This window comes from Oncorhynchus nerka, linkage group LG18 (genome assembly GCF_034236695.1).
Source record: "Oncorhynchus nerka isolate Pitt River linkage group LG18, Oner_Uvic_2.0, whole genome shotgun sequence".
NCBI lineage: Eukaryota > Metazoa > Chordata > Actinopteri > Salmoniformes > Salmonidae > Oncorhynchus > Oncorhynchus nerka.
The window spans coordinates 5472852-5500351 of record NC_088413.1 but is presented as its reverse complement, the minus strand read 5'-3'; the positions used below and the strand labels follow the sequence as shown (position 1 = coordinate 5500351).

Here is a 27500-nt window from a genome sequence, read left to right as displayed (position 1 = left end):
TTCTATGAGGTAAGGTATGAGTCCTCCTGGCCAGATCCACAGTACATACTGAACAGTGTAGTTTCCTCCTATGAGGTAAGGTATGAGTCCTCCTGGCCAGATCCATCATACATACTGACCAGTGTAGTTTCCTCCTTTGAGTTAAGGTATGAGTCCTCCTGGCCAGATCCATCATACATACTGACCAGTGTAGTTCCCTTCTATGAGGTAAGGTACGAGTCCTCCTGGCCAGATCTATCATACCATCATACATACTGACCAGTGTAGTTCCCTTCTATGAGGTAAGGTACGAGTCCTCCTGGCCAGATCTATCATACCATCATACATACTGACCAGTGTAGTTTCCTCCTATGAGGTAAGGTATGAGTCCTCCTGGCCAGATCGATCATACATAATCACCAGTCTAGTTTCCTCCTATGAGGTAAGGTATGAGTCCTCCTGGCCAGATCCATCATACATACTCACCAGTCTAGTTTCCTCCTATGAGGTAAGGTATGAGTCCTCCTGGCCAGATCCATCATACCATCATACATACTGAACAGTGTAGTTTCCTCCTATGAGGTAAGGTATGAGTCCTCCTGGCCAGATCCATCATACATACTGACCAGTGTAGTTCCCTTCTATGAGGTAAGGTATGAGTCCTCCTGGCCAGATCCATCATACATACTGACCAGTGTAGTTTCCTCCTATGAGGTAAGGTATGAGTCCTCCTGGCCAGATCCATCATATCTTCTCACCAGTCTAGTTTCCTCCTATGAGGTAAGGTATGAGTCCTCCTGGCCAGATTCATCATATATACTCACCAGTCTAGTTTCCTCCTTTGAGGTAAGGTATGAGTCCTCCTTTCCAGATCCATCATACATACTGATCAGGGTAGTTTCCTCCTATGAGGTAAGGTATGAGTCCTCCTGGCCAGATCCATCATACATACTGACCAGTGTAGTTTCCTCCTATGAGGTAAGGTATGAGTCCTCCTGGCCAGATTCATCATATATACTCACCAGTCTAGTTTCCTCCTATGAGGTAAGGTATGAGTCCTCCTGGCCAGATTCATCATATATACTCACCAGTCTAGTTTCCTCCTATGAGGTAAGGTATGAGTCCTCCTGGCCAGATCGATCATACATAATCACCAGTCTAGTTTCCTCCTATGAGGTAAGGTATGAGTCCTCCTGGCCAGATCCATCATATATACTCACCGGTGAAGTTTCCTCCTATGATGTAAGGTATGACTCCCCCTGGCCAGATCCTCTCAGCTCGGGAGGTTGCTGCTCTGGGAACACGATTCTTCACAACAACACTCCAGGCATTCTCTGTTTTCCCAAATCTAGCCGACTTCACAGTATTCCCACTCTTTACGGCTTTCCCAGCCTTCCCAGTCCTTCCAGCAGCTGTTTTCCCAGTCTGGGTCCTGGGACCGGAGGCTGATTCTTGACTGGAGTTCATAGGCCTATAGTCTGGAGGAGGAGAGGAGAGGAGAGGAGAGGAGAGGAGAGGAGAGGAGAGGAGAGGAGAGGAGAGGAGAGGAGAGGAGAGGAGAGGAGAGGAGAGGAGAGGAGAGGAGAGGAGGTATCAGAGTCAAGCTATCGGTTGTGTAAGGATTACAATAGTATAATATACATTAATACTACAGCTGTGTAAAGACTATAATAATATATATATATTAATACTACATTTCTGTAAATACTATAATAGTATAATATATGAATACTACAGCTTTGTAAAGACTATAATAATATAGTATATATTAATACTACAGCGGTGTAAAGTATTTAATAATACTAATTAATACTACAACTGTGTAAAGTATTTAATAATAGAATATGAATTAATACTACAGCTGTGTAAAGACTATAATACTATAATATATATATACTAATACTACACATATGTAAAGACTATAATAATATAGTATATATTAATACTACAGCTGTGTAAAGTATTTAATAATATAATACTAATTAATTCTACAACTGTGTAAAGTATTTAAAAATATAAGATGAATTAATACTACAGCTGTGTAAAGACTACAGCAATATCATATTTATTTATTATATTTATTAATACCACATATATATATATATACTAATACTACACCTGTGTAAAATCTATAACAATATACTATTTATTAATACTTCATCTGTGTAAAGACTACAACAATATAATATGTATTAATACTACATCTGTGTAAAGACTATAATATATATATATATATATATTAATACTACAGCTGTGTAAAGTATTTAAAAATATAATATTTATTAATACTACTTCTGTGTAAAGACTACTACAATATCATATTTATTAATACCACATATGTGTAAAGACTATAATAATCTAATATATATATATATATACTAATACTTCATCTGTGTAAAGTATGTAATAATATAATATGTATTAATACTACATCTGTGTAAAGACTATAATAATCTAATATATATATATATACTAATACTACATCTGTGTAAAGACTATAATAATCTAATATATATATATATACTAATACTACATCTGTGTAAAGACTATAATAATCTAATATATATATTACATTTACATTTAAGTCATTTAGCAGACGCTCTTATCCAGAGCGACTTACAAATTGGTGCGTTCACCTTAAGACATCCAGTGGAACAGCCACTTTACAATAGTGCATCTAAATCTTTTAAGGGGGGTGAGAAGGATTACTTTATCCTATCCTAGGTATTCCTGAAAGAGGTGGGGTTTCAGGTGTCTCCGGAAGGTGGTGATTGACTCCGCTGTCCTGGCGTCGTGAGGGAGTTTGTTCCACCATTGGGGGGCCAGAGCAGCGAACAGTTTTGACTGGGCTGAGCGGGAACTGTACTTCCTCAGTGGTAGGGAGGCGAGCAGGCCAGAGGTGGATGAACGCAGTGCCCTTGTTTGGGTGTAGGGCCTGATCAGAGCCTGGAGGTACTGAGGTGCCGTTCCCCTCACAGCTCCGTAGGCAAGCACCATGGTCTTGTAGCGGATGCGAGCTTCAACTGGAAGCCAGTGGAGAGAGCGGAGGAGCGGGGTGACGTGAGAGAACTTGGGAAGGTTGAACACCATACGGGCTGCGGCGTTCTGGATGAGTTGTAGGGGTTTAATGGCACAGGCAGGGAGCCCAGCCAACAGCGAGTTGCAGTAATCCAGACGGGAGATGACAAGTGCCTGGATTAGGACCTGCGCCGCTTCCTGTGTGAGGCAGGGTCGTACTCTGCGGATGTTGTAGAGCATGAACCTACAGGAACGGGCCACCGCCTTGATGTTAGTTGAGAACGACAGGGTGTTGTCCAGGATCACGCCAAGGTTCTTAGCGCTCTGGGAGGAGGATATATATATATATATATATACTAATACTACATCTGTGTAAAGACTGTAATTATATCATGTTTATTAATACTACATCTGTGTAAAGACTATAATAATCTAATATATATATATATACTAATACTACATCTGTGTAAAGTATGTAATAATATAATATTTATTAATACTACATCTGTGTAAACACTTTTTTCTCCTATATCAATCTGTACAAAATACCCCATAATGAAAGCAAAAGTTTCTTTGACATGTTTGCAAAACATAATAATTAAAACCTGGATTTATGACATTTACATCAGTATTCAGACCCTTTACTCAGTAGCACGTTTGGAGGCGATAACAGCCTTGAGTCTTCTTGGGTTTGACGCTACTAGCTTGGCACACCTGTATTTGGGGAGTTTCTCCCATTCTTCTCTGCAGATCTTCTCAAGCTCTGTGAGGTTGGATGGGGAGCGTCGCTGCACAGCTATTTTCAGGTCTCTCCTCTGATATTCGATCGGGTTCAAGTCCGGGCTCTGGCTGGGCCACTCAAGGACATTCAGATACTTGTCCCGAAGCCACTCCTACCTTGTCTTGGCTGTGTGCTTAGGGTTCCTGTTGGAAGGTGAACCTTTTCCCCAGTCTGAGGTCCTGAGGTCTGGAGCAGGTTTTCATCAAGGACATTCAGAGACGTGTCCCTAAGCCACTCCTACCTTGTCTTGGCTGTGTGCTTAGGGTTGTTGTCCTGGTGGAAGGTGAACCTTTTCCGCAGTCTGAGGTCCTGAGCTCTGGAGCAGGTTTTCATTACATTTACATTTAAGTCATTTAGCAGACGCTCTTATCCAGAGCGACTTACAAATTGGTGCATTCACCTTATGACATCCAGTGGAACAGTAGTGCATCTAAATCTTTTAAGGGGGGGGTGAGAGGGATTACTTTATCCTATCCTAGGTATTCCTTAAAGAGGTGGGGTTTCAGGTGTCTCCGGAAGGTGGTGATTGACTCCGCTGTCCTGGCGTCGTGAGGGAGTTTCATCAAGGACATTCAGAGACTTGTCTCTAAGCCATTGCTACGTTGTCTCCTGTACTTTGTTATCCTTGACGTTGTAGCATGTCAAGTCTGTGACTAGTAGATTTTAATCTACTAATAACCTATTCATTTATGGTGGAACAAATCCACAATTTCATTGTTGTGTAGTGTAAACTATTTTTGTTTTGCTGGTGTAAAGATCGCGGGTCTCCCTCAACTCGGTAAAAAAAAAATCTCGCTATTTGCACTCCTTTAGTTGAAGTTTACTAAAGGAACCCTCTCTCTGGCTGGCCTGGGTTCTGTCCTCAGAACCCAGAGTGTCTGGTCCAACCTGCTCCTCTTCCCTCTGCAGAGTGTCTGGTCCAACCTGCTCCTCTTCCCTCTGCAGAGTGTCAGGTCCAACCTGCTCCTCTTCCCTCTGTAGAGTGTCTGGTCCAACCTGCTCCTCTTCCCTCTGCAGAGTGTCTGGTCCAACCTGCTCCTCTTCCCTCTGCAGAGTGTCAGGTCCAACCTGCTCCTCTTCCCTCTGTAGAGTGTCTGGTCCAACCTGCTCCTCTTCCCTCTGCAGAGTGTCTGGTCCAACCTGCTCCTCTTCCCTCTGCAGAGTGTCTGGTCCAACCTGCTCCTCTTCCCTCTGCAGAGTGTCTGGTCCAACCTGCTCCTCTTCCCTCTGTAGAGTGTCTGGTCCAACCTGCTCCTCTTCCCTCTGCAGAGTGTCTGGTCCAACCTGCTCCTCTTCCCTCTGCAGAGTGTCTGGTCCAACCTGCTCCTCTTCCCTCTGCAGAGTGTCTGGTCCAACCTGCTCCTCTTCCCTCTGCAGAGTGTCTGGTCCAACCTGCTCCTCTTCCCTCTGCAGAGTGTCTGGTCCAACCTGCTCCTCTTCCCTCTGCAGAGTGTCTGGTCCAACCTGCTCCTCTTCCCTCTGCAGAGTGTCTGGTCCAACCTGCTCCTCTTCCCTCTGCAGAGTGTCTGGTCCAACCTGCTCCTCTTCCCTCTGCAGAGTGTCTGGTCCAACCTGCTCCTCTTCCCTCTGCAGAGTGTCTGGTCCAACTTGCTGCCTCTCCACCTGGCTGTCAGCGGCAGCTCAACAATCCCCAACCGGTTCTCTCAATCGACCTCCACACCCAATCTACTCACACACTCACATGACTCATACATACACACTGTCCCTCTCTCCCCTTTCCTTGGCCTCTATTTCTTACATCTCTCAGAGAAAATGACCATTTTCAGTGGTATTTCTTTACTGAACTCTGGAGGAAACTAACATTGTCGCTGGGTGAGAACATCTGACAATGTGCTCTCCCATCCATGAAACATTTTGTCTGCGGGAACTCGCTCTTTTTCACTCCGTCCACTCGTCCAAGTGCGAATGTATTTGTGGCATGATGTGAACAGTACGAACTTGTGTCACTAACAAGGTCTAATGGTTTTAAATGACTGTTTTGTATTGTCGGGAAACTCACTTGTAGAATTCGTTTGCGGTAGGTCTCTTAAAAAAGGGAAGCCGTGCAAGGTTATGAAACCAAGGTGCCTAGTTATTCATCTTTTGTTGATATCAGGTAACGTGCAACCTAACCCTGGCCCTGATATGTCTCCAAACCCCCTGCAACCTAACCCTGGTCCTGATATGTCTCCAAACCCCTGCACCCTAACCCTGGCCCTGATATGTCTCCAAACCCCTGCAACCTAACCCTGGCCCTGATATGTCTCCAAACCCCCTGCAACCTAACCCTGGCCCTGATATGTCTCCAAACCCCCTGCAACCTAACCCTGGCCCTGATATGTCTCCACACCCCCTGCAACCTAACCCTGGCCCTGATATGCAATGTCTCCAAACCCCCTGCAACCCAACCCTGGCCCTGATATGTCTCCAAACCCCCTGCAACCTAACCCTGGCCCTGATATGTCTCCAAACCCCCTGCAACCTAACCCTGGCCCTGATATGTCTCCAAACCTCCTGCAACCTAACCCTGGCCCTGATATGTCTCCAAACCCCCTGCAACCTAACCCTGGCCCTGATATGTCTCCAAACCCCCTGCAACCTAACCCTGGCCCTGATATGTCTCCAAACCCCTGCAACTTAACCCTGGCCCTGATATGTCTCCAAACCCCTGCAACTTAACCCTGGCCCTGATATGTCTCCAAACCCCCTGCAACCCAACCCTGGCCCTGATATGTCTCCAAACCCCCTGCAACCTAACCCTGGCCCTGATATGCAATGTCTCCAAACCCCCTGCAACCTAACCCTGGCCCTGATATGTCTCCAAACCCCCTGCAACCTAACCCTGGCCCTGATATGCAATGTCTCCAAACCCCCTGCAACCTAACCCTGGCCCTGATATGTCTCCAAACCCCCTGCAACCTAACCCTGGCCCTGATATGTCTCCAAACCCCCTGCAACCTAACCCTGGCCCTGATATGCAATGTCTCCAAACCCCCTGCAACCTAACCCTGGCCCTGATATACAATGTCTCCAAACCCCCTGCAACCTGACCCTGGCCCTGATATGTCTCCAAACCCCCTGCAACCTAACCCTGGCCCTGATATGCAATGTCTCCAAACCCCCTGCAACCTAACCCTGGCCCTGATATGCAATGTCTCCAAACCCCCTGCAACCTAACCCTGGCCCTGATATGCAATGTCTCCAAACCCCCTGCAACCTAACCCTGGCCATGATATGCAATGTCTCCAAACCCCCTGCAACCTAACCCTGGCCCTGATATGATATGTCTCCAAACCCCCTGCAACCTAACCCTGGCCCTGATATGTCTCCAAACCCCCTGCAACCTAACCCTGGCCCTGATATGCAATGTCTCCAAACCCCTGCAACCTAACCCTGGCCCTGATATGTCTCCAAACCCCTGCAACCTGACCGTGGCCCTGATATGCAATGTCTCCAAACCCCTGCAACCTAACCCTGGCCCTGATATGTCTCCAAACCCCCTGCAACCTAACCCTGGCCCTGATATGCAATGTCTCCAAACCCCCTGCAACCTAACCCTGGCCCTGATATACAATGTCTCCAAACCCCCTGCAACCTGACCCTGGCCCTGATATGTCTCCAAACCCCCTGCAACCTAACCCTGGCCCTGATATGCAATGTCTCCAAACCCCCTGCAACCAAACCCTGGCCCTGATATACAATGTCTCCAAACCCCCTGCAACCTATCCCTGGCCCTGATATGTCTCCAAACTCCCTGCAACCTAACCCTGGCCCTGATATGCAATGTCTCCAAACCCCCTGCAACCTAACCCTGGCCCTGATATGTCTCCAAACCCCCTGCAACCTGACCCTGGCCCTGATATGTCTCCAAACCCCTTGCAACCTAACCCTGGCCCTGATATGCAATGTCTCCAAACCCCCTGCAACCTAACCCTGGCCCTGATATGTCTCCAAACCCCTGCAACCTGACCCTGGCCCTGATATGTCTCCAAACCCCTGCAACCTAACCCTGGCCCTGATATGTCTCCAAACCCCCTGCAACCTAACCCTGGCCCTGATATGTCTCCAAACCCCCTGCAACCCAACCCTGGCCCTGATATGCAATGTCTCCAAACCCCCTGCAACCTAACCCTGGCCCTGATATGTCTCCAAACCCCCTGCAACCTGACCCTGGCCCTGATATGTCTCCAAACCCCTGCAACCTAACCCTGGCCCTGATATGTCTCCAAACCCCTGCAACCTAACCCTGGCCCTGATATGTCTCCAAACCCCCTGCAACCCAACCCTGGCCCTGATATGTCTCCAAACCCCCTGCAACCTAACCCTGGCCCTGATATGTCTCCAAACCCCCTGCAACCTAACCCTGGCCCTGACATGTCTCCAAACCCCCTGCAACCCAACCCTGGCCCTGATATGTCTCCAAACCCACTGCAACCTAACCCTGGCCCTGATATGTCTCCAAACCCCCTGCAACCTAACCCTGGCCCTGATATGTCTCCAAACCTCCTGCAACCCAACCCTGGCCCTGATATGTCTCCAAACCCCTGCAACCTAACCCTGGCCCTGATATGTCTCCAAACCCCCTGCAACCTAACCCTGGCCCTGATATGTCTCCAAACCCCCTGCAACCTAACCCTGGCCCTGATATGTCTCCAAACCCCTGCAACTTAACCCTGGCCCTGATATGTCTCCACACCCCTGCAACTTAACCCTGGCCCTGATATGTCTCCAAACCCCCTGCAACCTAACCCTGGCCCTGATATGCAATGTCTCCAAACCCCCTGCAACCTAACCCTGGCCCTGATATACAATGTCTCCAAACCCCCTGCAACCTAACCCTGGCCCTGATATGTCTCCAAACCCCCTGCAACCTAACCCTGGCCCTGATATGCAATGTCTCCAAACCCCCTGCAACCTAACCCTGGCCCTGATATGTCTCCAAACCCCCTGCAACCTAACCCTGGCCCTGATATGTCTCCAAACCCCTGCAACTTAACCCTGGCCCTGATATGTCTCCACACCCCTGCAACTTAACCCTGGCCCTGATATGTCTCCAAACCCCCTGCAACCCAACCCTGGCCCTGATATGTCTCCAAACCCCCTGCAACCCAACCCTGGCCCTGATATGCAATGTCTCCAAACCCCCTGCAACCTAACCCTGGCCCTGATATGTCTCCAAACCCCCTGCAACCTAACCCTGGCCCTGATATGCAATGTCTCCAAACCCCCTGCAACCTAACCCTGGCCCTGATATGTCTTCAAACCCCCTGCAACCTAACCCTGGCCCTGATATGTCTCCAAACCCCCTGCAACCTAACCCTGGCCCTGATATGTCTCCAAACCATCTGCACCCCAACCCTGGCCCTGATATGTCTCCAAACCCCTGCAACCTAACCCTGGCCCTGATATGTCTCCAAACCCCCTGCAACCTAACCCTGGCCCTGATATGTCTCCAAACCTCCTGCAACCCAACCCTGGCCCTGATATGTCTCCAAACCCCCTGCAACCTAACCCTGGCCCTGATATGTCTCCAAACCCCCTGCAACCTAACCCTGGCCCTGATATGTCTCCAAACCCCCTGCAACCTAACCCTGGCCCTGATATGTCTCCAAACCCCTGCAACTTAAACCTGGCCCTGATATGTCTCCAAACCCCTGCAACTTAACCCTGGCCCTGATATGTCTCCAAACCCCCTGCAACCCAACCCTGGCCCTGATATGTCTCCAAACCCCCTGCAACCTAACCCTGGCCCTGATATGCAATGTCTCCAAACCCCCTGCAACCTAACCCTGGCCCTGATATGTCTCCAAACCCCTGCAACCTAACCCTGGCCCTGATATGCAATGTCTCCAAACCCCTGCAACCTAACCCTGGCCCTGATATGTCTCCAAACCCCCTGCAACCTAACCCTGGCCCTGATATGCAATGTCTCCAAACCCCTGCAACCTAACCCTGGCCCTGATATGTCTCCAAACCCCTGCAACCTAACCCTGGCCCTGATATGTCTCCAAACCCTGCAACCTAACCCTGGCCCTGATATGTGTCTCCAAACCCCCTGCAACCTAACCCTGGCCCTGATATACAATGTCTCCAAACCCCTGCAACCTAACCCTGGCCCTGATATGTCTCCAAACCCCTGCAACCTAACCCTGGCCCTGATATGCAATGTCTCCAAACCCCCTGCAACCTAACCCTGGCCCTGATATGTCTCCAAACCCCTGCAACCTAACCCTGGCCCTGATATGTCTCCAAACCCCTGCAACCTAACCCTGGCCCTGATATGTCTCCAAACCCTGCAACTTAACCCTGGCCCTGATATGTCTCCAAACCCCTGCAACTAACCCTGGCCCTGATATGTCTCCAAACCCCTGCAACCCAACCCTGGCCTGATATGTCTCCAAACCCCTGCAACCTAACCCTGGCCCTGATATGTCTCCAAACCCCTGCTACCTAACCCTGGCCCTGATATGTCTCCAAACCCCTGCAACATAACCCTGGCCCTGATATGCAATGTCTCCAAACCCCTGCAACCTAACCCTGGCCCTGATATGTCTCCAAACCCCCTGCAACCTAACCCTGGCCCTGATATGCAATGTCTCCAAACCCCCTGCAACCTAACCCTGGCCCTGATATGTCTCCAAACCCCCTGCAACCTAACCCTGGCCCTGATATGTCTCCAAACCCCTGCAACCTAACCCTGGCCCTGATATGTCTCCAAACCCCTGCAACCCAACCCTGGCCCTGATATGTCTCCAAACCCCTGCAACCTAACCCTGGCCCTGATATGTCTCCAAACCCCTGCAACCTAACCCTGGCCCTGATATGTCTCCAAACCTCCTGCAACCCAACCCTGGCCCTGATATGTCTCCAAACCCCCTGCAACCTAACCCTGGCCCTGATATGTCTCCAAACCCCTGCAACCTAACCCTGGCCCTGATATGTCTCCAAACCCCCTGCAACCTAACCCTGGCCCTGATATGTCTCCAAACCCCTGCAACTTAACCCTGGCCCTGATATGTCTCCAACCCCCTGCAACTTAACCCTGGCCCTGATATGTCTCCAAACCCCCTGCAACCCAACCCTGGCCCTGATATGTCTCCAAACCCCCTGCAACCTAACCCTGGCCCTGATATGCAATGTCTCCAAACCCCCTGCAACCTAACCCTGGCCCTGATATGTCTCCAAACCCCCTGCAACCTAACCCTGGCCCTGATATGCAATGTCTCCAAACCCCTGCAACCTAACCCTGGCCCTGATATGTCTCCAAACCCCTGCAACCTAACCCTGGCCCTGATATGCAATGTTTCCAAACCCCTGCAACCTAACCCTGGCCCTGATATGTCTCCAAACCCCTGCAACCTAACCCTGGCCCTGATATGTCTCCAAACCCCTGCAACCTAACCCTGGCCCTGATATGCAATGTCTCCAAACCCCTGCAACCTAACCCTGGCCCTGATATACAATGTCTCCAAACCCCCTGCAACCTGACCCTGGCCCTGATATGTCTCCAAACCCCCTGCAACCTAACCCTGGCCCTGATATGCAATGTCTCCAAACCCCTGCAACCTAACCCTGGCCCTGATATGTCTCCAAACCCCTGCAACCTAACCCTGGCCCTGATATGTCTCCAAACCCCTGCAACCTAACCCTGGCCCTGATATGTCTCCAAACCCCTGCAACCCAACCCTGGCCCTGATATGTCTCCAAACCCCTGCAACCTAACCCTGGCCCTGATATGTCTCCAAACCCCCTGCAACCTAACCCTGGCCCTGATATGTCTCCAAACCTCCTGCAACCCAACCCTGGCCCTGATATGTCTCCAAACCCCTGCAACCTAACCCTGGCCCTGATATGTCTCCAAACCCCCTGCAACCTAACCCTGGCCCTGATATGTCTCCAAACCCCCTGCAACCTAACCCTGGCCCTGATATGTCTCCAAACCCCTGCAACTTAACCCTGGCCCTGATATGTCTCCAACCCCCTGCAACTTAACCCTGGCCCTGATATGTCTCCAAACCCCCTGCAACCCAACCCTGGCCCTGATATGTCTCCAAACCCCTGCAACCTAACCCTGGCCCTGATATGCAATGTCTCCAAACCCCCTGCAACCTAACCCTGGCCCTGATATGTCTCCAAACCCCTGCAACCTAACCCTGGCCCTGATATGCAATGTCTCCAAACCCCTGCAACCTAACCCTGGCCCTGATATGTCTCCAAACCCCTGCAACCTAACCCTGGCCCTGATATGCAATGTTTCCAAACCCCCTGCAACCTAACCCTGGCCCTGATATGTCTCCAAACCCCTGCAACCTAACCCTGGCCCTGATATGTCTCCAAACCCCTGCAACCTAACCCTGGCCCTGATATGCAATGTCTCCAAACCCCCTGCAACCTAACCCTGGCCCTGATATACAATGTCTCCAAACCCCCTGCAACCTGACCCTGGCCCTGATATGTCTCCAAACCCCCTGCAACCTAACCCTGGCCCTGATATGCAATGTCTCCAAACCCCCTGCAACCTAACCCTGGCCCTGATATGCAATGTCTCCAAACCCCCTGCAACCTAACCCTGGCCCTGATATGCAATGTCTCCAAACCCCTGCAACCTAACCCTGGCCCTGATATGCAATGTCTCCAAACCCCCTGCAACCTAACCCTGGCCCTGATATACAATGTCTCCAAACCCCCTGCAACCTGACCCTGGCCCTGATATGTCTCCAAACCCCCTGCAACCTAACCCTGGCCCTGATATGCAATGTCTCCAAACCCCCTGCAACCAAACCCTGGCCCTGATATACAATGTCTCCAAACCCCCTGCAACCTATCCCTGGCCCTGATATGTCTCCAAACTCCCTGCAACCTAACCCTGGCCCTGATATGCAATGTCTCCAAACCCCCTGCAACCTAACCCTGGCCCTGATATGTCTCCAAACCCCCTGCAACCTGACCCTGGCCCTGATATGTCTCCAAATCCCTTGCAACCTAACCCTGGCCCTGATATGCAATGTCTCCAAACCCCCTGCAACCTAACCCTGGCCATGATATGTCTCCAAACCCACTGCAACCTAACCCTGGCCCTGATATGCAATGTCTCCAAACCCCCTGCAACCTAACCCTGGCCCTGATATGTCTCCAAACCCCCTGCAACCTAACCCTGGCCCTGATATGCAATGTCTCCAAACCCCCTGCAACCTAACCCTGGCCCTGATATGTCTCCAAACCCCCTGCAACCTAACCCTGGCCCTGATATGCAATGTCTCCAAACCCCCTGCAACCTAACCCTGGCCCTGATATGTCTCCAAACCCCTGCAACCTAACCCTGGCTCTGATATGTCTCCAAACCCCTGCAACCTAACCCTGGCCCTGATATGCAATGTCTCCAAACCCCTGCAACCTGACCCTGGCCCTGATATGTCTCCAAACCCCCTGCAACCTAACCCTGGCCCTGATATGCAATGTCTCCAAACCCCTGCAACCTAACCCTGGCCCTGATATGCAATGTCTCCAAACCCCTGCAACCTAACCCTGGCCCTGATATGCAATGTCTCCAAACCCCTGCAACCTAACCCTGGCCCTGATATGCAATGTCTCCAAACCCCTGCAACCTAACCCTGGCCCTGATATACAATGTCTCCAAACCCCTGCAACCTGACCCTGGCCCTGATATGTCTCCAAACCCCTGCAACCTAACCCTGGCCCTGATATGCAATGTCTCCAAACCCCCTGCAACCAAACCCTGGCCCTGATATACAATGTCTCCAAACCCCTGCAACCTATCCCTGGCCCTGATATGTCTCCAAACTCCCTGCAACCTAACCTGGCCCTGATATGCAATGTCTCCAAACCCCTGCAACCTAACCCTGGCCCTGATATGTCTCCAAACCCCTGCAACCTGACCCTGGCCCTGATATGTCTCCAAACCCCTTGCAACCTAACCCTGGCCCTGATATGCAATGTCTCCAAACCCCCTGCAACCTAACCCTGGCCCTGATATGTCTCCAAACCCCCTGCAACCTAACCCTGGCCCTGATATGTCTCCAGACCCCTGCAACCTAACCCTGGCCCTGATATGTCTCCAAACCCCCTGCAACCTAACCCTGGCCCTGATATGCAATGTCTCCAAACCCCCTGCAACCTAACCCTGGCCCTGATATGATATGTCTCCAAACCCCCTGCAACCTAACCCTGGCCCTGATATGTCTCCAGACCCCCTGCAACCTAACCCTGGCCCTGATATGTCTCCAAACCCCCTGCAACCTAACCCTGGCCCTGTCGCATCTGCACTCGGTCCGCAGGTAGTATTACATTTCATTACATTTCATTATAGTACAACGGTTTGATTTGTCTAATCTTAGCGATTCCTTCTTAGCTAGCTACACAGCCGTCTTTGTATCATAGATAATTGCGTAATTATCGTATTTCGTCGTCCTAACGCAGTCTACACTGCCCTGCAGCTAGCCAGCTAGCTAACGTCCACCGTTAGCTAGTCCACCGTCTACCGATTAGCAGCACAACTATTACACTCAACTGAACGACTTGATTAGTGTAGTGTTAGCTAGCTACATAGTTGTCTTTGCTGTCTTCGTACCCAAGATAATTGTGTAGTTTAGAGTGTGTAGTTTTATGTCGTCCTTAACATAGGAGACTCTGCTAGCTAGCCAACAGCTAGCCAACGCGTCTACCGAACAGAACTTCTGCACTCAACAATCTGGTCGCATTTCGCTCGCTCCACAGGTAGTATCACATTTTTCATTTCATTTCATTACAGTACAACGGCTTGATTATCAAGCCGTTGTACTGTGTAGTCTAGAGCGATTTCCTAGGTTAACTAGCCAGCTATTGTCGTTCTTTTAACGCAACGTAACGTAATCAACACTGCTAGCTAGCCAGCTAGCCCCAATAGCAGCACAGTAGAAACTATTACACTCAACGGAACGACTTGATTAGTGTAGTGTCAACAACGCAGCCAATGCCAACTAGCCTACTTAGTCAACAACGCAGCCTCTGCCAGCTAGCCTACTTCAGCAGTACTGTATCATTTTAATCATTTTAGTCAATAAGATTCTTGCTACGTAAGCTTAACTCTCTGAACACTCGTGACGTGTAGTCCACTTGTCATTCCAATCTCCTTTGCATTAGCGTAGCCTCTTGTGTAGCCTGTCAACTATGTGTCTGTCTATCCCTGTTCTCTCCTCTCTGCACAGACCATACAAACGCTCCACACCGCGTGGCCGCGCCACCCTAATCTGGTGGTCCCAGCGCGCACGACCCACGTGGAGTTCCAGGTCTCCGGTAGCCTCTGGAACTGCCGATCTGCGGCCAACAAGGCAGAGTTCATCTCCGCCTATGTCTCCCTCCAGTCCCTCGACTTCTTGGCACTGACGGAAACATGGATCACCACAGACAACACTGCTACTCCTACTGCTCTCTCTTCGTCTGCCCACGTGTTCTCGCACACCCGAGAGCTTCTGGTCAGCGGGGTGGTGGCACCGGGATCCTCATCTCTCCCAAGTGGTCATTCTCTCTTTCTCCCTTACCCATCTGTCTATCGCCTCCTTTGAATTCCATGCTGTCACAGTTACCAGCCCTTTCAAGCTTAACATCCTTATCATTTATCGCCCTCCAGGTTCCCTCGGAGAGTTCATCAATGAGCTTGATGCCTTGATAAGCTCCTTTCCTGAGGACGGCTCACCTCTCACAGTTCTGGGCGACTTTAACCTCCCCACGCCTACCTTTGACTCATTCCTCTCTGCCTCCTTCTTTCCACTCCTCTCCTCTTTTGACCTCACCTCTCACCTTCCCCCCTACTCACAAGGCAGGAAATACGCTCGACCTCATCTTTACTAGATGCTGTTCTTCCACTAACCTCGTTGCAACTCCCTCCAAGTCTCCGACCACTACCTTGTATCCTTTTCCCTCTCGCTCTCATCCAACACTTCCCACACTGCCCCTACTCGGATGGTATCGCGCCGTCCCAACCTTCGCTCTCTCTCCCCCGCTACTCTCTCCTCTTCCATCCTATCATCTCTTCCCTCTGCTCAAACCTTCTCCAACCTATCTCCTGATTCTGCCTCCTCAACCCTCCTCTCCTCCCTTTCTGCATCCTTTGACTCTCTATGTCCCCTATCCTCCAGGCCGGCTCGGTCCTCCCCTCCCGCTCCGTGGCTCGACGACTCATTGCGAGCTCACAGAACAGGGCTCCGGGCAGCCGAGCGGAAATGGAGGAAAACTCGCCTCCCTGCGGACCTGACATCCTTTCACTCCCTCCTCTCTACATTTTCCTCTTCTCTCTCTGCTGCTAAAGCCACTTTCTACCACTCTAAATTCCAAGCATCTGCCTCTAACCCTAGGAAGCTCTTTGCAACCTTCTCCTCCCTCCTGAATCCTCCTCCCCCTCCCCCTCCTCCTCTCTGCAGATGACTTCGTCAACCATTTTGAAAAGAAGGTCGACGACATCCGATCCTCGTTTGCTAAGTCAAACGACACCGCTGGTTCTGCTCACACTGCCCTACCCTGTGCTCTGACCTCTTTCTCCCTCTCTCTCCAGATGAAATCTCGCGTCTTGTGACGGCCGGCCGCCCTACAACCTGCCCGCTTGACCCTATCCCCTCCTCTCTTCTCCAGACCATTTCCGGAGACCTCCTCCCTTACCTCACCTCGCTCATCAACTCATCCCTGACCGCTGGCTACGTCCCTTCCGTCTTCAAGAGAGCGAGAGTTGCACCCCTTCTGAAAAAACCTACACTCGATCCCTCCGATGTCAACAACTACAGACCAGTATCCCTTCTTTCTTTTCTCTCCAAAACTCTTGAACGTGCCGTCCTTGGCCAGCTCTCCCGCTATCTCTCTCAGAATGACCTTCTTGATCCAAATCAGTCAGGTTTCAAGACTAGTCATTCAACTGAGACTGCTCTTCTCTGTATCACGGAGGCGCTCCGCACTGCTAAAGCTAACTCTCTCTCCTCTGCTCTCATCCTTCTAGACCTATCGGCTGCCTTCGATACTGTGAACCATCAGATCCTCCTCTCCACCCTCTCCGAGTTGGGCATCTCCGGCGCGGCCCACGCTTGGATTGCGTCCTACCTGACAGGTCGCTCCTACCAGGTGGCGTGGCGAGAATCCGTCTCCACACCACGTGCTCTCACCACTGGTGTCCCCCAGGGCTCTGTTCTAGGCCCTCTCCTATTCTCGCTATACACCAAGTCACTTGGCTCTGTCATAACCTCACATGGTCTCTCCTATCATTGCTATGCAGACGACACACAATTAATCTTCTCCTTTCCCCTTCTGATGACCAGGTGGCGAATCGCATCTCTGCATGTCTGGCAGACATATCCGTGTGGATGACGGATCACCACCTCAAGCTGAACCTCGGCAAGACGGAGCTGCTCTTCCTCCCGGGGAAGGACTGCCCGTTCCATGATCTCGCCATCACGGTTGACAACTCCATTGTGTCCTCCTCCCAGAGCGCTAAGAACCTTGGCGTGATCCTGGACAACACCCTGTCGTTCTCAACTAACATCAAGGCGGTGGCCCGTTCCTGTAGGTTCATGCTCTACAACATCCGCAGAGTACGACCCTGCCTCACACAGGAAGCGGCGCAGGTCCTAATCCAGGCACTTGTCATCTCCCGTCTGGATTACTGCAACTCGCTGTTGGCTGGGCTCCCTGCCTGTGCCATTAAACCCCTACAACTCATCCAGAACGCCGCAGCCCGTCTGGTGTTCAACCTTCCCAAGTTCTCTCACGTCACCCCGCTCCTCCGCTCCCTCCACTGGCTTCCAGTTGAAGCTCGCATCCGCTACAAGACCATGGTGCTTGCCTACGGAGCTGTGAGGGGAACGGCACCTCAGTACCTCCAGGCTCTGATCAGGCCCTACACCCAAACAAGGGCACTGCGTTCATCCACCTCTGGCCTGCTCGCCTCCCTACCACTGAGGAAGTACAGTTCCCGCTCAGCCCAGTCAAAACTGTTCGCTGCTCTGGCCCCCCAATGGTGGAACAAACTCCCTCACGACGCCAGGACAGCGGAGTCAATCACCACCTTCCGGAGACACCTGAAACCCCACCTCTTTAAGGAATACCTAGGATAGGATAAAGTAATCCCTCTCACCCCCTCCCCTGAAAAGATTTAGATGCACTACTGTTCCACTGGAGGTCATAAGGTGAATGCACCAATTTGTAAGTCGCTCTGGATAAGAGCGTCTGCTAAATGACTTAAATGTAAATGTAATGTAAATGTGATATGCAATGTCTCCAAACCCCCTGCAACCTAACCCTGGCCCTGATATGATATGTCTCCAAACCCCCTGCAACCTAACCCTGGCCCTGATATGTCTCCAAACCCCCTGCAACCTAACCCTGGCCCTGATATGCAATGTCTCCAAACCCCCTGCAACCTAACCCTGGCCCTGATATGTCTCCAAACCCCCTGCAACCTGACCCTGGCCCTGATATGCAATGTCTCCAAACCCCCTGCAACCTAACCCTGGCACTGATATGTCTCCAAACCCCCTGCAACCTAACCCTGGTCCTGATATGCAATGTCTCCAAACCCCCTGCAACCTAACCCTGGCCCTGATATACAATGTCTCCAAACCCCTGCAACCTGACCCTGGACCTGATATGTCTCCAAACCCCTGCAACCTAACCCTGGCCCTGATATGCAATGTCTCCAAACCCCTGCAACCTAACCCTGGCCCTGATATGTCTCCAAACCCCTGCAACCTGACCCTGGCCCTGATATGTCTCCAAACCCCTTGCAACCTAACCCTGGCCCTGATATGCAATGTCTCCAAACCCCCTGCAACCTAACCCTGGCCCTGATATGTCTCCAAACCCCTGCAACCTAACCCTGGCCCTGATATGTCTCCAGACCCCTGCAACCTAACCCTGGCCCTGATATGTCTCCAAACCCCTGCAACCTAACCCTGGCCCTGATATGCAATGTCTCCAAACCCCCTGCAACCTAACCCTGGCCCTGATATGATATGTCTCCAAACCCCTGCAACCTAACCCTGGCCCTGATATGTCTCCAAACCCCTGCAACCTAACCCTGGCCCTGATATGCAATGTCTCCAAACCCCCTGCAACCTAACCCTGGCCCTGATATGTCTCCAAACCCCTGCAACCTGACCCTGGCCCTGATATGCAATGTCTCCAAACCCCTGCAACCTAACCCTGGCCCTGATATGTCTCCAAACCCCCTGCAACCTAACCCTGGCCCTGATATGCAATGTCTCCAAACCCCTGCAACCTAACCCTGGCCCTGATATGTCTCCAAACCCCTGCAACCTGACCCTGGCCCTGATATACAATGTCTCCAAACCCCTGCAACCTGACCCTGGCCCTGATATGTCTCCAAACCCCCTGCAACCTAACCCTGGCCCTGATATGCAATGTCTCCAAACCCCCTGCAACCTAACCCTGGCCCTGATATGCAATGTCTCCAAACCCCTGCAACCTAACCCTGGCCCTGATATGCAATGTCTCCAAACCCCCTGCAACCTAACCCTGGCCCTGATATGCAATGTCTCCAAACCCCCTGCAACCTAACCCTGGCCCTGATATACAATGTCTCCAAACCCCCTGCAACCTGACCCTGGCCCTGATATGTCTCCAAACCCCCTGCAACCTAACCCTGGCCCTGATATGCAATGTCTCCAAACCCCTGCAACCAAACCCTGGCCCTGATATACAATGTCTCCAAACCCCTGCAACCTATCCCTGGCCCTGATATGTCTCCAAACTCCTGCAACCTAACCCTGGCCCTGATATGCAATGTCTCCAAACCCCCTGCAACCTAACCCTGGCCCTGATATGTCTCCAAACCCCCTGCAACCTGACCCTGGCCCTGATATGTCTCCAAACCCCTTGCAACCTAACCCTGGCCCTGATATGCAATGTCTCCAAACCCCCTGCAACCTAACCCTGGCCCTGATATGTCTCCAAACCCCCTGCAACCTAACCCTGGCCCTGATATGTCTCCAGACCCCCTGCAACCTAACCCTGGCCCTGATATGTCTCCAAACCCCCTGCAACCTAACCCTGGCCCTGATATGCAATGTCTCCAAACCCCCTGCAACCTAACCCTGGCCCTGATATGATATGTCTCCAAACCCCCTGCAACCTAACCCTGGCCCTGATATGTCTCCAGACCCCCTGCAACCTAACCCTGGCCCTGATATGTCTCCAAACCCCTGCAACCTAACCCTGGCCCTGATATGCAATGTCTCCAAACCCCTGCAACCTAACCCTGGCCCTGATATGATATGTCTCCAAACCCCCTGCAACCTAACCCTGGCCCTGATATGTCTCCAAACCCCCTGCAACCTAACCCTGGCCCTGATATGCAATGTCTCCAAACCCCCTGCAACCTAACCCTGGCCCTGATATGTCTCCAAACCCCTGCAACCTGACCCTGGCCCTGATATGCAATGTCTCCAAACCCCTGCAACCTAACCCTGGCCCTGATATGTCTCCAAACCCCTGCAACCTAACCCTGGCCCTGATATGCAATGTCTCCAAACCCCCTGCAACCTAACCCTGGCCCTGATATACAATGTCTCCAAACCCCTGCAACCTGACCCTGGCCCTGATATGTCTCCAAACCCCTGCAACCTAACCCTGGCCCTGATATGCAATGTCTCTAAACCCCCTGCAACCAAACCCTGGCCCTGATATACAATGTCTCCAAACCCCCTGCAACCTATCCCTGGCCCTGATATGTCTCCAAACTCCCTGCAACCTAACCCTGGCCCTGATATGCAATGTCTCCAAACCCCCTGCAACCTAACCCTGGCCCTGATATGTCTCCAAACCCCCTGCAATATGACCCTGGCCCTGATATGTCTCCAAACCCCTTGCAACCTAACCCTGGCCCTGATATGCAATGTCTCCAAACCCCCTGCAACCTAACCCTGGCCCTGATATGTCTCCAAACCCCCTGCAACCTAACCCTGGCCCTGATATGTCTCCAGACCCCCTGCAACCTAACCCTGGCCCTGATATGTCTCCAAACCCCCTGCAACCTAACCCTGGCCCTGATATGCAATGTCTCCAAACCCCCTGCAACCTAACCCTGGCCCTGATATGATATGTCTCCAAACCCCCTGCAACCTAACCCTGGCCCTGATATGTCTCCAGACCCCTGCAACCTAACCCTGGCCCTGATATGTCTCCAAACCCCTGCAACCTAACCCTGGCCCTGATATGCAATGTCTCCAAACCCCCTGCAACCTAACCCTGGCCCTGATATGATATGTCTCCAAACCCCTGCAACCTAACCCTGGCCCTGATATGTCTCCAAACCCCTGCAACCTAACCCTGGCCCTGATATGCAATGTCTCCAAACCCCTGCAACCTAACCCTGGCCCTGATATGTCTCCAAACCCCTGCAACCTAACCCTGGCCCTGATATGCAATGTCTCCAAACCCCTGCAACCTAACCCTGGCCCTGATATACAATGTCTCCAAACCCCTGCAACCTGACCCTGGCCCTGATATGTCTCCAAACCCCTGCAACCTAACCCTGGCCCTGATATGCAATGTCTCTAAACCCCTGCAACCAAACCCTGGCCCTGATATACAATGTCTCCAAACCCCTGCAACCTATCCCTGGCCCTGATATATCTCCAAACTCCCTGCAACGTAACCCTGGCCCTGATATGCAATGTCTCCAAACCCCTGCAACCTAACCCTGGCCCTGATATGTCTCCAAACCCCTGCAACCTGACCCTGGCCCTGATATGTCTCCAAACCCCTTGCAACCTAACCCTGGCCCTGATATGCAATGTCTCCAAACCCCTGCAACCTAACCCTGGCCCTGATATGTCTCCAAACCCCTGCAACCTAACCCTGGCCCTGATATGTCTCCAGACCCCTGCAACCTAACCCTGGCCCTGATATGTCTCCAAACCCCTGCAACCTAACCCTGGCCCTGATATGCAATGTCTCCAAACCCCTGCAACCTAACCCTGGCCCTGATATGATATGTCTCCAAACCCCCTGCAACCTAACCCTGGCCCTGATATGTCTCCAAACCCCTGCAACCTAACCCTGGCCCTGATATGCAATGTCTCCAAACCCCTGCAACCTAACCCTGGCCCTGATATGTCTCCAAACCCCTGCAACCTGACCCTGGCCCTGATATGCAATATCTCCAAACCCCCTGCAACCTAACCCTGGCCCTGATATGTCTCCAAACCCCTGCAACCTAACCCTGGCCCTGATATGCAATGTCTCCAAACCCCTGCAACCTAACCCTGGCCCTGATATGTCTCCAAACCCCTGCAACCTGACCCTGGCCCTGATATACAATGTCTCCAAACCCCTGCAACCTGACCCTGGCCCTGATATGTCTCCAAACCCCTGCAACCTAACCCTGGCCCTGATATGCAATGTCTCCAAACCCCTGCAACCTAACCCTGGCCCTGATATGCAATGTCTCCAAACCCCTGCAACCTAACCCTGGCCCTGATATGCAATGTCTCCAAACCCCCTGCAACCTAACCCTGGCCCTGATATGATATGTCTCCAAACCCCTGCAACCTAACCCTGGCCCTGATATGTCTCCAAACCCCTGCAACCTAACCCTGGCCCTGATATGCAATGTCTCCAAACCCCCTGGAACCTAACCCTGGCCCTGATATGTCTCCAAACCCCTGCAACCTGACCCTGGCCCTGATATGCAATGTCTCCAAACCCCTGCAACCTAACCCTGGCCCTGATATGTCTCCAAACCCCTGCAACCTAACCCTGGCCCTGATATGCAATGTCTCCAAACCCCTGCAACCTGACCCTGGCCCTGATATGTCTCCAAACCCCTGCAACCTAACCCTGGCCCTGATATGCAATGTCTCCAAACCCCTGCAACCAAACCCTGGCCCTGATATACAATGTCTCCAAACCCCCTGCAACCTATCCCTGGCCCTGATATGTCTCCAAACTCCCTGCAACCTAACCCTGGCCCTGATATGCAATGTCTCCAAACCCCCTGCAACCTAACCCTGGCCCTGATATGTCTCCAAACCCCCTGCAACCTGACCCTGGCCCTGATATGTCTCCAAACCCCTTGCAACCTAACCCTGGCCCTGATATGCAATGTCTCCAAACCCCCTGTAACCTAACCCTGGCCCTGATATGCAATGTCTCCAAACCCCCTGCAACCTAACCCTGGCCCTGATATGATATGTCTCCAAACCCCCTGCAACCTAACCCTGGCCCTGATATGTCTCCAAACCCCCTGCAACCTAACCCTGGCCCTGATATGCAATGTCTCCAAACCCCCTGCAATCTAACCCTGGCCCTGATATGTCTCCAAACCCCCTGCAACCTGACCCTGGCCCTGATATGCAATGTCTTCAAACCCCCTGCAACCTAACCCTGGCCCTGATATGTCTCCAAACCCCCTGCAACCTAACCCTGGCCCTGATATGCAATGTCTCCAAACCCCCTGCAACCTAACCCTGGCCCTGATATGTCTCCAAACCCCCTGCAACCTGACCCTGGCCCTGATATACAATGTATCCAAACCCCCTGCAACCTAACCCTGGCCCTGATATGTCTCCAAACCCCCTGCAACCTGACCCTGGCCCTGATATACAATGTCTCCAAACCCCCTGCAACCTAACCCTGGCCCTGATATGCAATGTCTCCAAACACCCTGCAACCTAACCCTGGCCCTGATATGTCTCCAAACCCCCTGCAACCTAACCCTGGCCCTGGTATGTCTCCAAACACCCTGCAACCTAACCCTGTCCCTGATATGTCTCCAAACCCCCTGCAACCTAACCCTGGCCCTGATATGCAATGTCTCCAAACCCCCTGCAACCTAACCCTGGCCCTGATATACAATGTCTCCAAACCCCCTGCAACCTAACCCTGGCCCTGATATGTCTCCAAACACACTGCAACCTAACCATGATATATCTCCAACCCCCCTGCAACCTAACCCTGATATGTCTCCAAACCCCCTGCAACCTAACCCTGGCCCTGATATGCAATGTCTCCAACCCCCCTGCAACATAACCCTGATATGTCTCAAAACCCCCTGCAACCTAACCCTGGCCCTGATATGCAATGTCTCCAAACCCACTGCAACCTAACCCTGGCCCTGATGTGCAATGTCTCCAAACCCCCTGCAACCTAACCCTGGCCCTAATGTCTCCAAACCCCCTGCAACCCTGGCCCTAATGTCTCCAAACCCCCTGTAACCTAACCCTGGCCCTGGTATGCAATGTCTCCAAACCCCTGCAACCTAACCCTGGCCCTGATATGTCTCCAAACCCCTGCAACCTGACCCTGGCCCTGATATGTCTCCAAACCCCTTGCAACCTAACCCTGGCCCTGATATGCAATGTCTCCAAACCCCTGCAACCTAACCCTGGCCCTGATATGTCTCCAAACCCCTGCAACCTAACCCTGGCCCTGATATGTCTCCAAACCCACTGCAACCTGACCCTGGCCCAGATATGTCTCCAAACCCCTGTAACCTGACCCTGGCCCTGATATGCAATGTCTCCAAACCCCTGAAACCTAACCCTGGCCCTGATATGCAATGTCTCCAAACCCCTGCAACCTAACCCTGGCCCTGATATGTCTCCAAACCCCTGCAACCTAACCCTGGCCCTGATATGTCTCCAAACCCCTGTAACCTAACCCTGGCCCTGATATGCAATGTCTCCAAACCCCTGCAACCTAACCCTGGCCCTGATATGTCTCCAAACCCCTGCAACCTAACCCTGGCCCTGATATACAATGTCTCCAAACCCCCTGCAACCTGACCCTGGCCCTGATATGTCTCCAAACCCCTGCAACCTAACCCTGGCCCTGATATGCAATGTCTCCAAACCCCTGTAACCTAACCCTGGCCCTGATATGCAATGTCTCCAAACCCCTGCAACCTATCCCTGGCCCTGATATGTCTCCAAACTCCCTGCAACCTAACCCTGGCCCTGATATGCAATGTCTCCAAACACCCTGCAACCTAACCCTGGCCCTGATATGTCTCCAAACCCCCTGCAACCTGACCCTGGCCCCAATATGCAATGTCTCCAAACCCCCTGCAACCTGACCCTGGCCCTGATATGTCTCCAAACCCCCTGCAACCTAACCCCGGCCCTGATATGTCTCCAAACCCCCTGCAACCTAACCCTGGCCCTGATATGTCTCCAAACCCCCTGCAACCTAACCCTGGCCCTGATATGTCTCCAAACACCCTGCAACCTAACCCTGGCCCTGATATGTCTCCAAACCCCCTGCAACCTAACCCTGGCCCTGATATGCAATGTCTCCAAACCCCTGCAACCAAACCCTGGCCCTGATAAGCAATGTCTCCAAACCCCCTGCAACCTAACCCTGGCCCTGATATACAATGTCTCCAAACCCCCTGCAACCTAACCCTGGCCCTGATATGTCTCCAAACCCCCTGCAACCTAACCCTGGCCCTAATGTCTCCAAACCCCCTGCAACCTAACCATGATATATCTCCAACCCCCCTGCAACCTAACCCTGATATGTCTCCAAACCCCCTGCAACCTAACCCTGGCCCTGATATGCAATGTCTCCAAACCCACTGCAACCTAACCCTGGCCCTGATATGCAATGTCTCCAAACCCCCTGCAACCTAACCCTGGCCCTAATGTCTCCAAACCTCCTGCAACCCTGGCCCTAATGTCTCCAAACCCCCTGAAACCTAACCCTGGCCCTGATATGTCTCCAAACCCCCTGCAACCTAACCCTGGCCCTGATATGTCTCCAAACCCCCTGCAACCTGACCCTGGCCCTGATATGCAATGTCTCCAAACCCCCTGCAACCTGACCCTGGCCCTGATATACAATGTCTCCAAACCCCCTGCAACCTAACCCTGGCCCTGATATGTCTCCAAACCCCCTGCAACCTAACCCTGGCCCTGATATGTCTCCAAACCCACTGCAACCTGACCCTGGCCCTGATATGTCTCCAAACCCCCTGAAACCTAACCCTGGCCCTAATATGCAATGTCTCCAAACCCCCTGCAACCTAACCCTGGCCCTGATATGTCTCCAAACCCCCTGCAACCTGACCCTGGCCCTGATATGTCTCCAAACCCCCTGAAACCTAACCCTGGCCCTAATATGCAATGTCTCCAAACCCCTGCAACCTAACCCTGGCCCTGATATGTCTCCAAACCCCCTGCAACCTGACCCTGGCCCTGATATGCAATGTCTCCAAACCCCCTGCAACCTAACCCTGGCCCTGATATGTCTCCAAACCCCCTGCAACCTGACCCTGGCCCTGATATGTCTCCAAAACCCCTGTAACCTAACCCTGGCCCTGATATACAATGTCTCCAAACCCCCTGCAACCTAACCCTGGCCCTGATATGTCTCCAAACCCCCTGCAACCTAACCCTGGCCCTGATATGTCTCCAAACCCCCTGTAACCTAACCCTGGCCCTGATATGTCTCCAAACCCCCTGTAACCTAACCCTGGCCCTAATATGCAATGTCTCCAAACCCCCTGCAACCTAACCCTGGCCCTGATATACAATGTCTCCAAACCCCCTGCAACCTAACCCTGGCCCTAATGTCTCCAAACCCCCTGCAACCTAACCCTGGCCCTAATGTCTCCAAACCCCTTGCAACCTAACCCTGGCCCTGATATACAATGTCTCCCAACCCCCTGCAACCTAACCCTGGCCCTGATATGTCTCCAAACCCCCTGCAACCTGACCCTGGCCCTGATATACAATGTCTCCCAACCCCCTGCAACCTAACCCTGGCCCTGATATGTCTCCAAACCCCCTGCAACCTAACCCTGGCCCTGATATGTCTCCAAACCCCCTGCGACCTGACCCTGGCCCTGATATGTCTCCAAACCCCCTGCAACCTAACACTGGCCCTGATATACAATGTCTCCAAACCCCCTGCAACCTAACCCTGGCCCTGATATGCAATGTCTACAAACCCCCTGCAACCTAACCCTGGCCCTGATATACAATGTCTCCAAACCCCCTGCAACCTGACCCTGGCCCTGATATGTCTCCAAACCCCCTGCAACCTAACCCTGGCCCTGATATGTCTCCAAACCCCCTGCAACCTAACCCTGGCCCTGATATGTCTCCAAACCCCCTGCAACCTAACCCTGGCCCTGATATGCAATGTCTCCAAACCCCTGCAACCTAACCCTGGCCCTGATATGTCTCCAAACCCCTGCAACCTAACCCTGGCCCTGATATGTCTCCAAACCCCTGCAACCTAACCCTGGCCCTGATATGCAATGTCTCCAAACCCACTGCAACCTAACCCTGGCCCTGATATGCAATGTCTCCAAACCCCTGCAACCTAACCCTGGCCCTAATGTCTCCAAACCTCCTGCAACCCTGGCCCTAATGTCTCCAAACCCCTGAAACCTAACCCTGGCCCTGATATGTCTCCAAACCCCCTGCAACCTAACCCTGGCCCTGATATGTCTCCAAACCCCTGCAACCTGACCCTGGCCCTGATATGCAATGTCTCCAAACCCCTGCAACCTGACCCTGGCCCTGATATACAATGTCTCCAAACCCCTGCAACCTAACCCTGGCCCTGATATGTCTCCAAACCCCTGCAACCTAACCCTGGCCCTGATATGTCTCCAAACCCACTGCAACCTGACCCTGGCCCTGATATGTCTCCAAACCCCTGAAACCTAACCCTGGCCCTAATATGCAATGTCTCCAAACCCCTGCAACCTAACCCT

The 27500-nt window shown here is 52.0% G+C and overlaps 1 protein-coding gene across 1 annotated transcript in view; it reads right to left on the bottom strand.

Moving 5' to 3' along the window:
• Positions 1-27500, bottom strand: part of tll1 (tolloid-like 1) — a 447864-nt gene that overhangs the window by 299577 nt on the left and 120787 nt on the right. The window contains exon 5 of the mRNA XM_065004503.1: positions 1200-1457. Within this exon, the coding sequence (XP_064860575.1) occupies positions 1200-1457 (258 nt within the window). The remainder of the gene's footprint in view (positions 1-1199; positions 1458-27500) is intronic.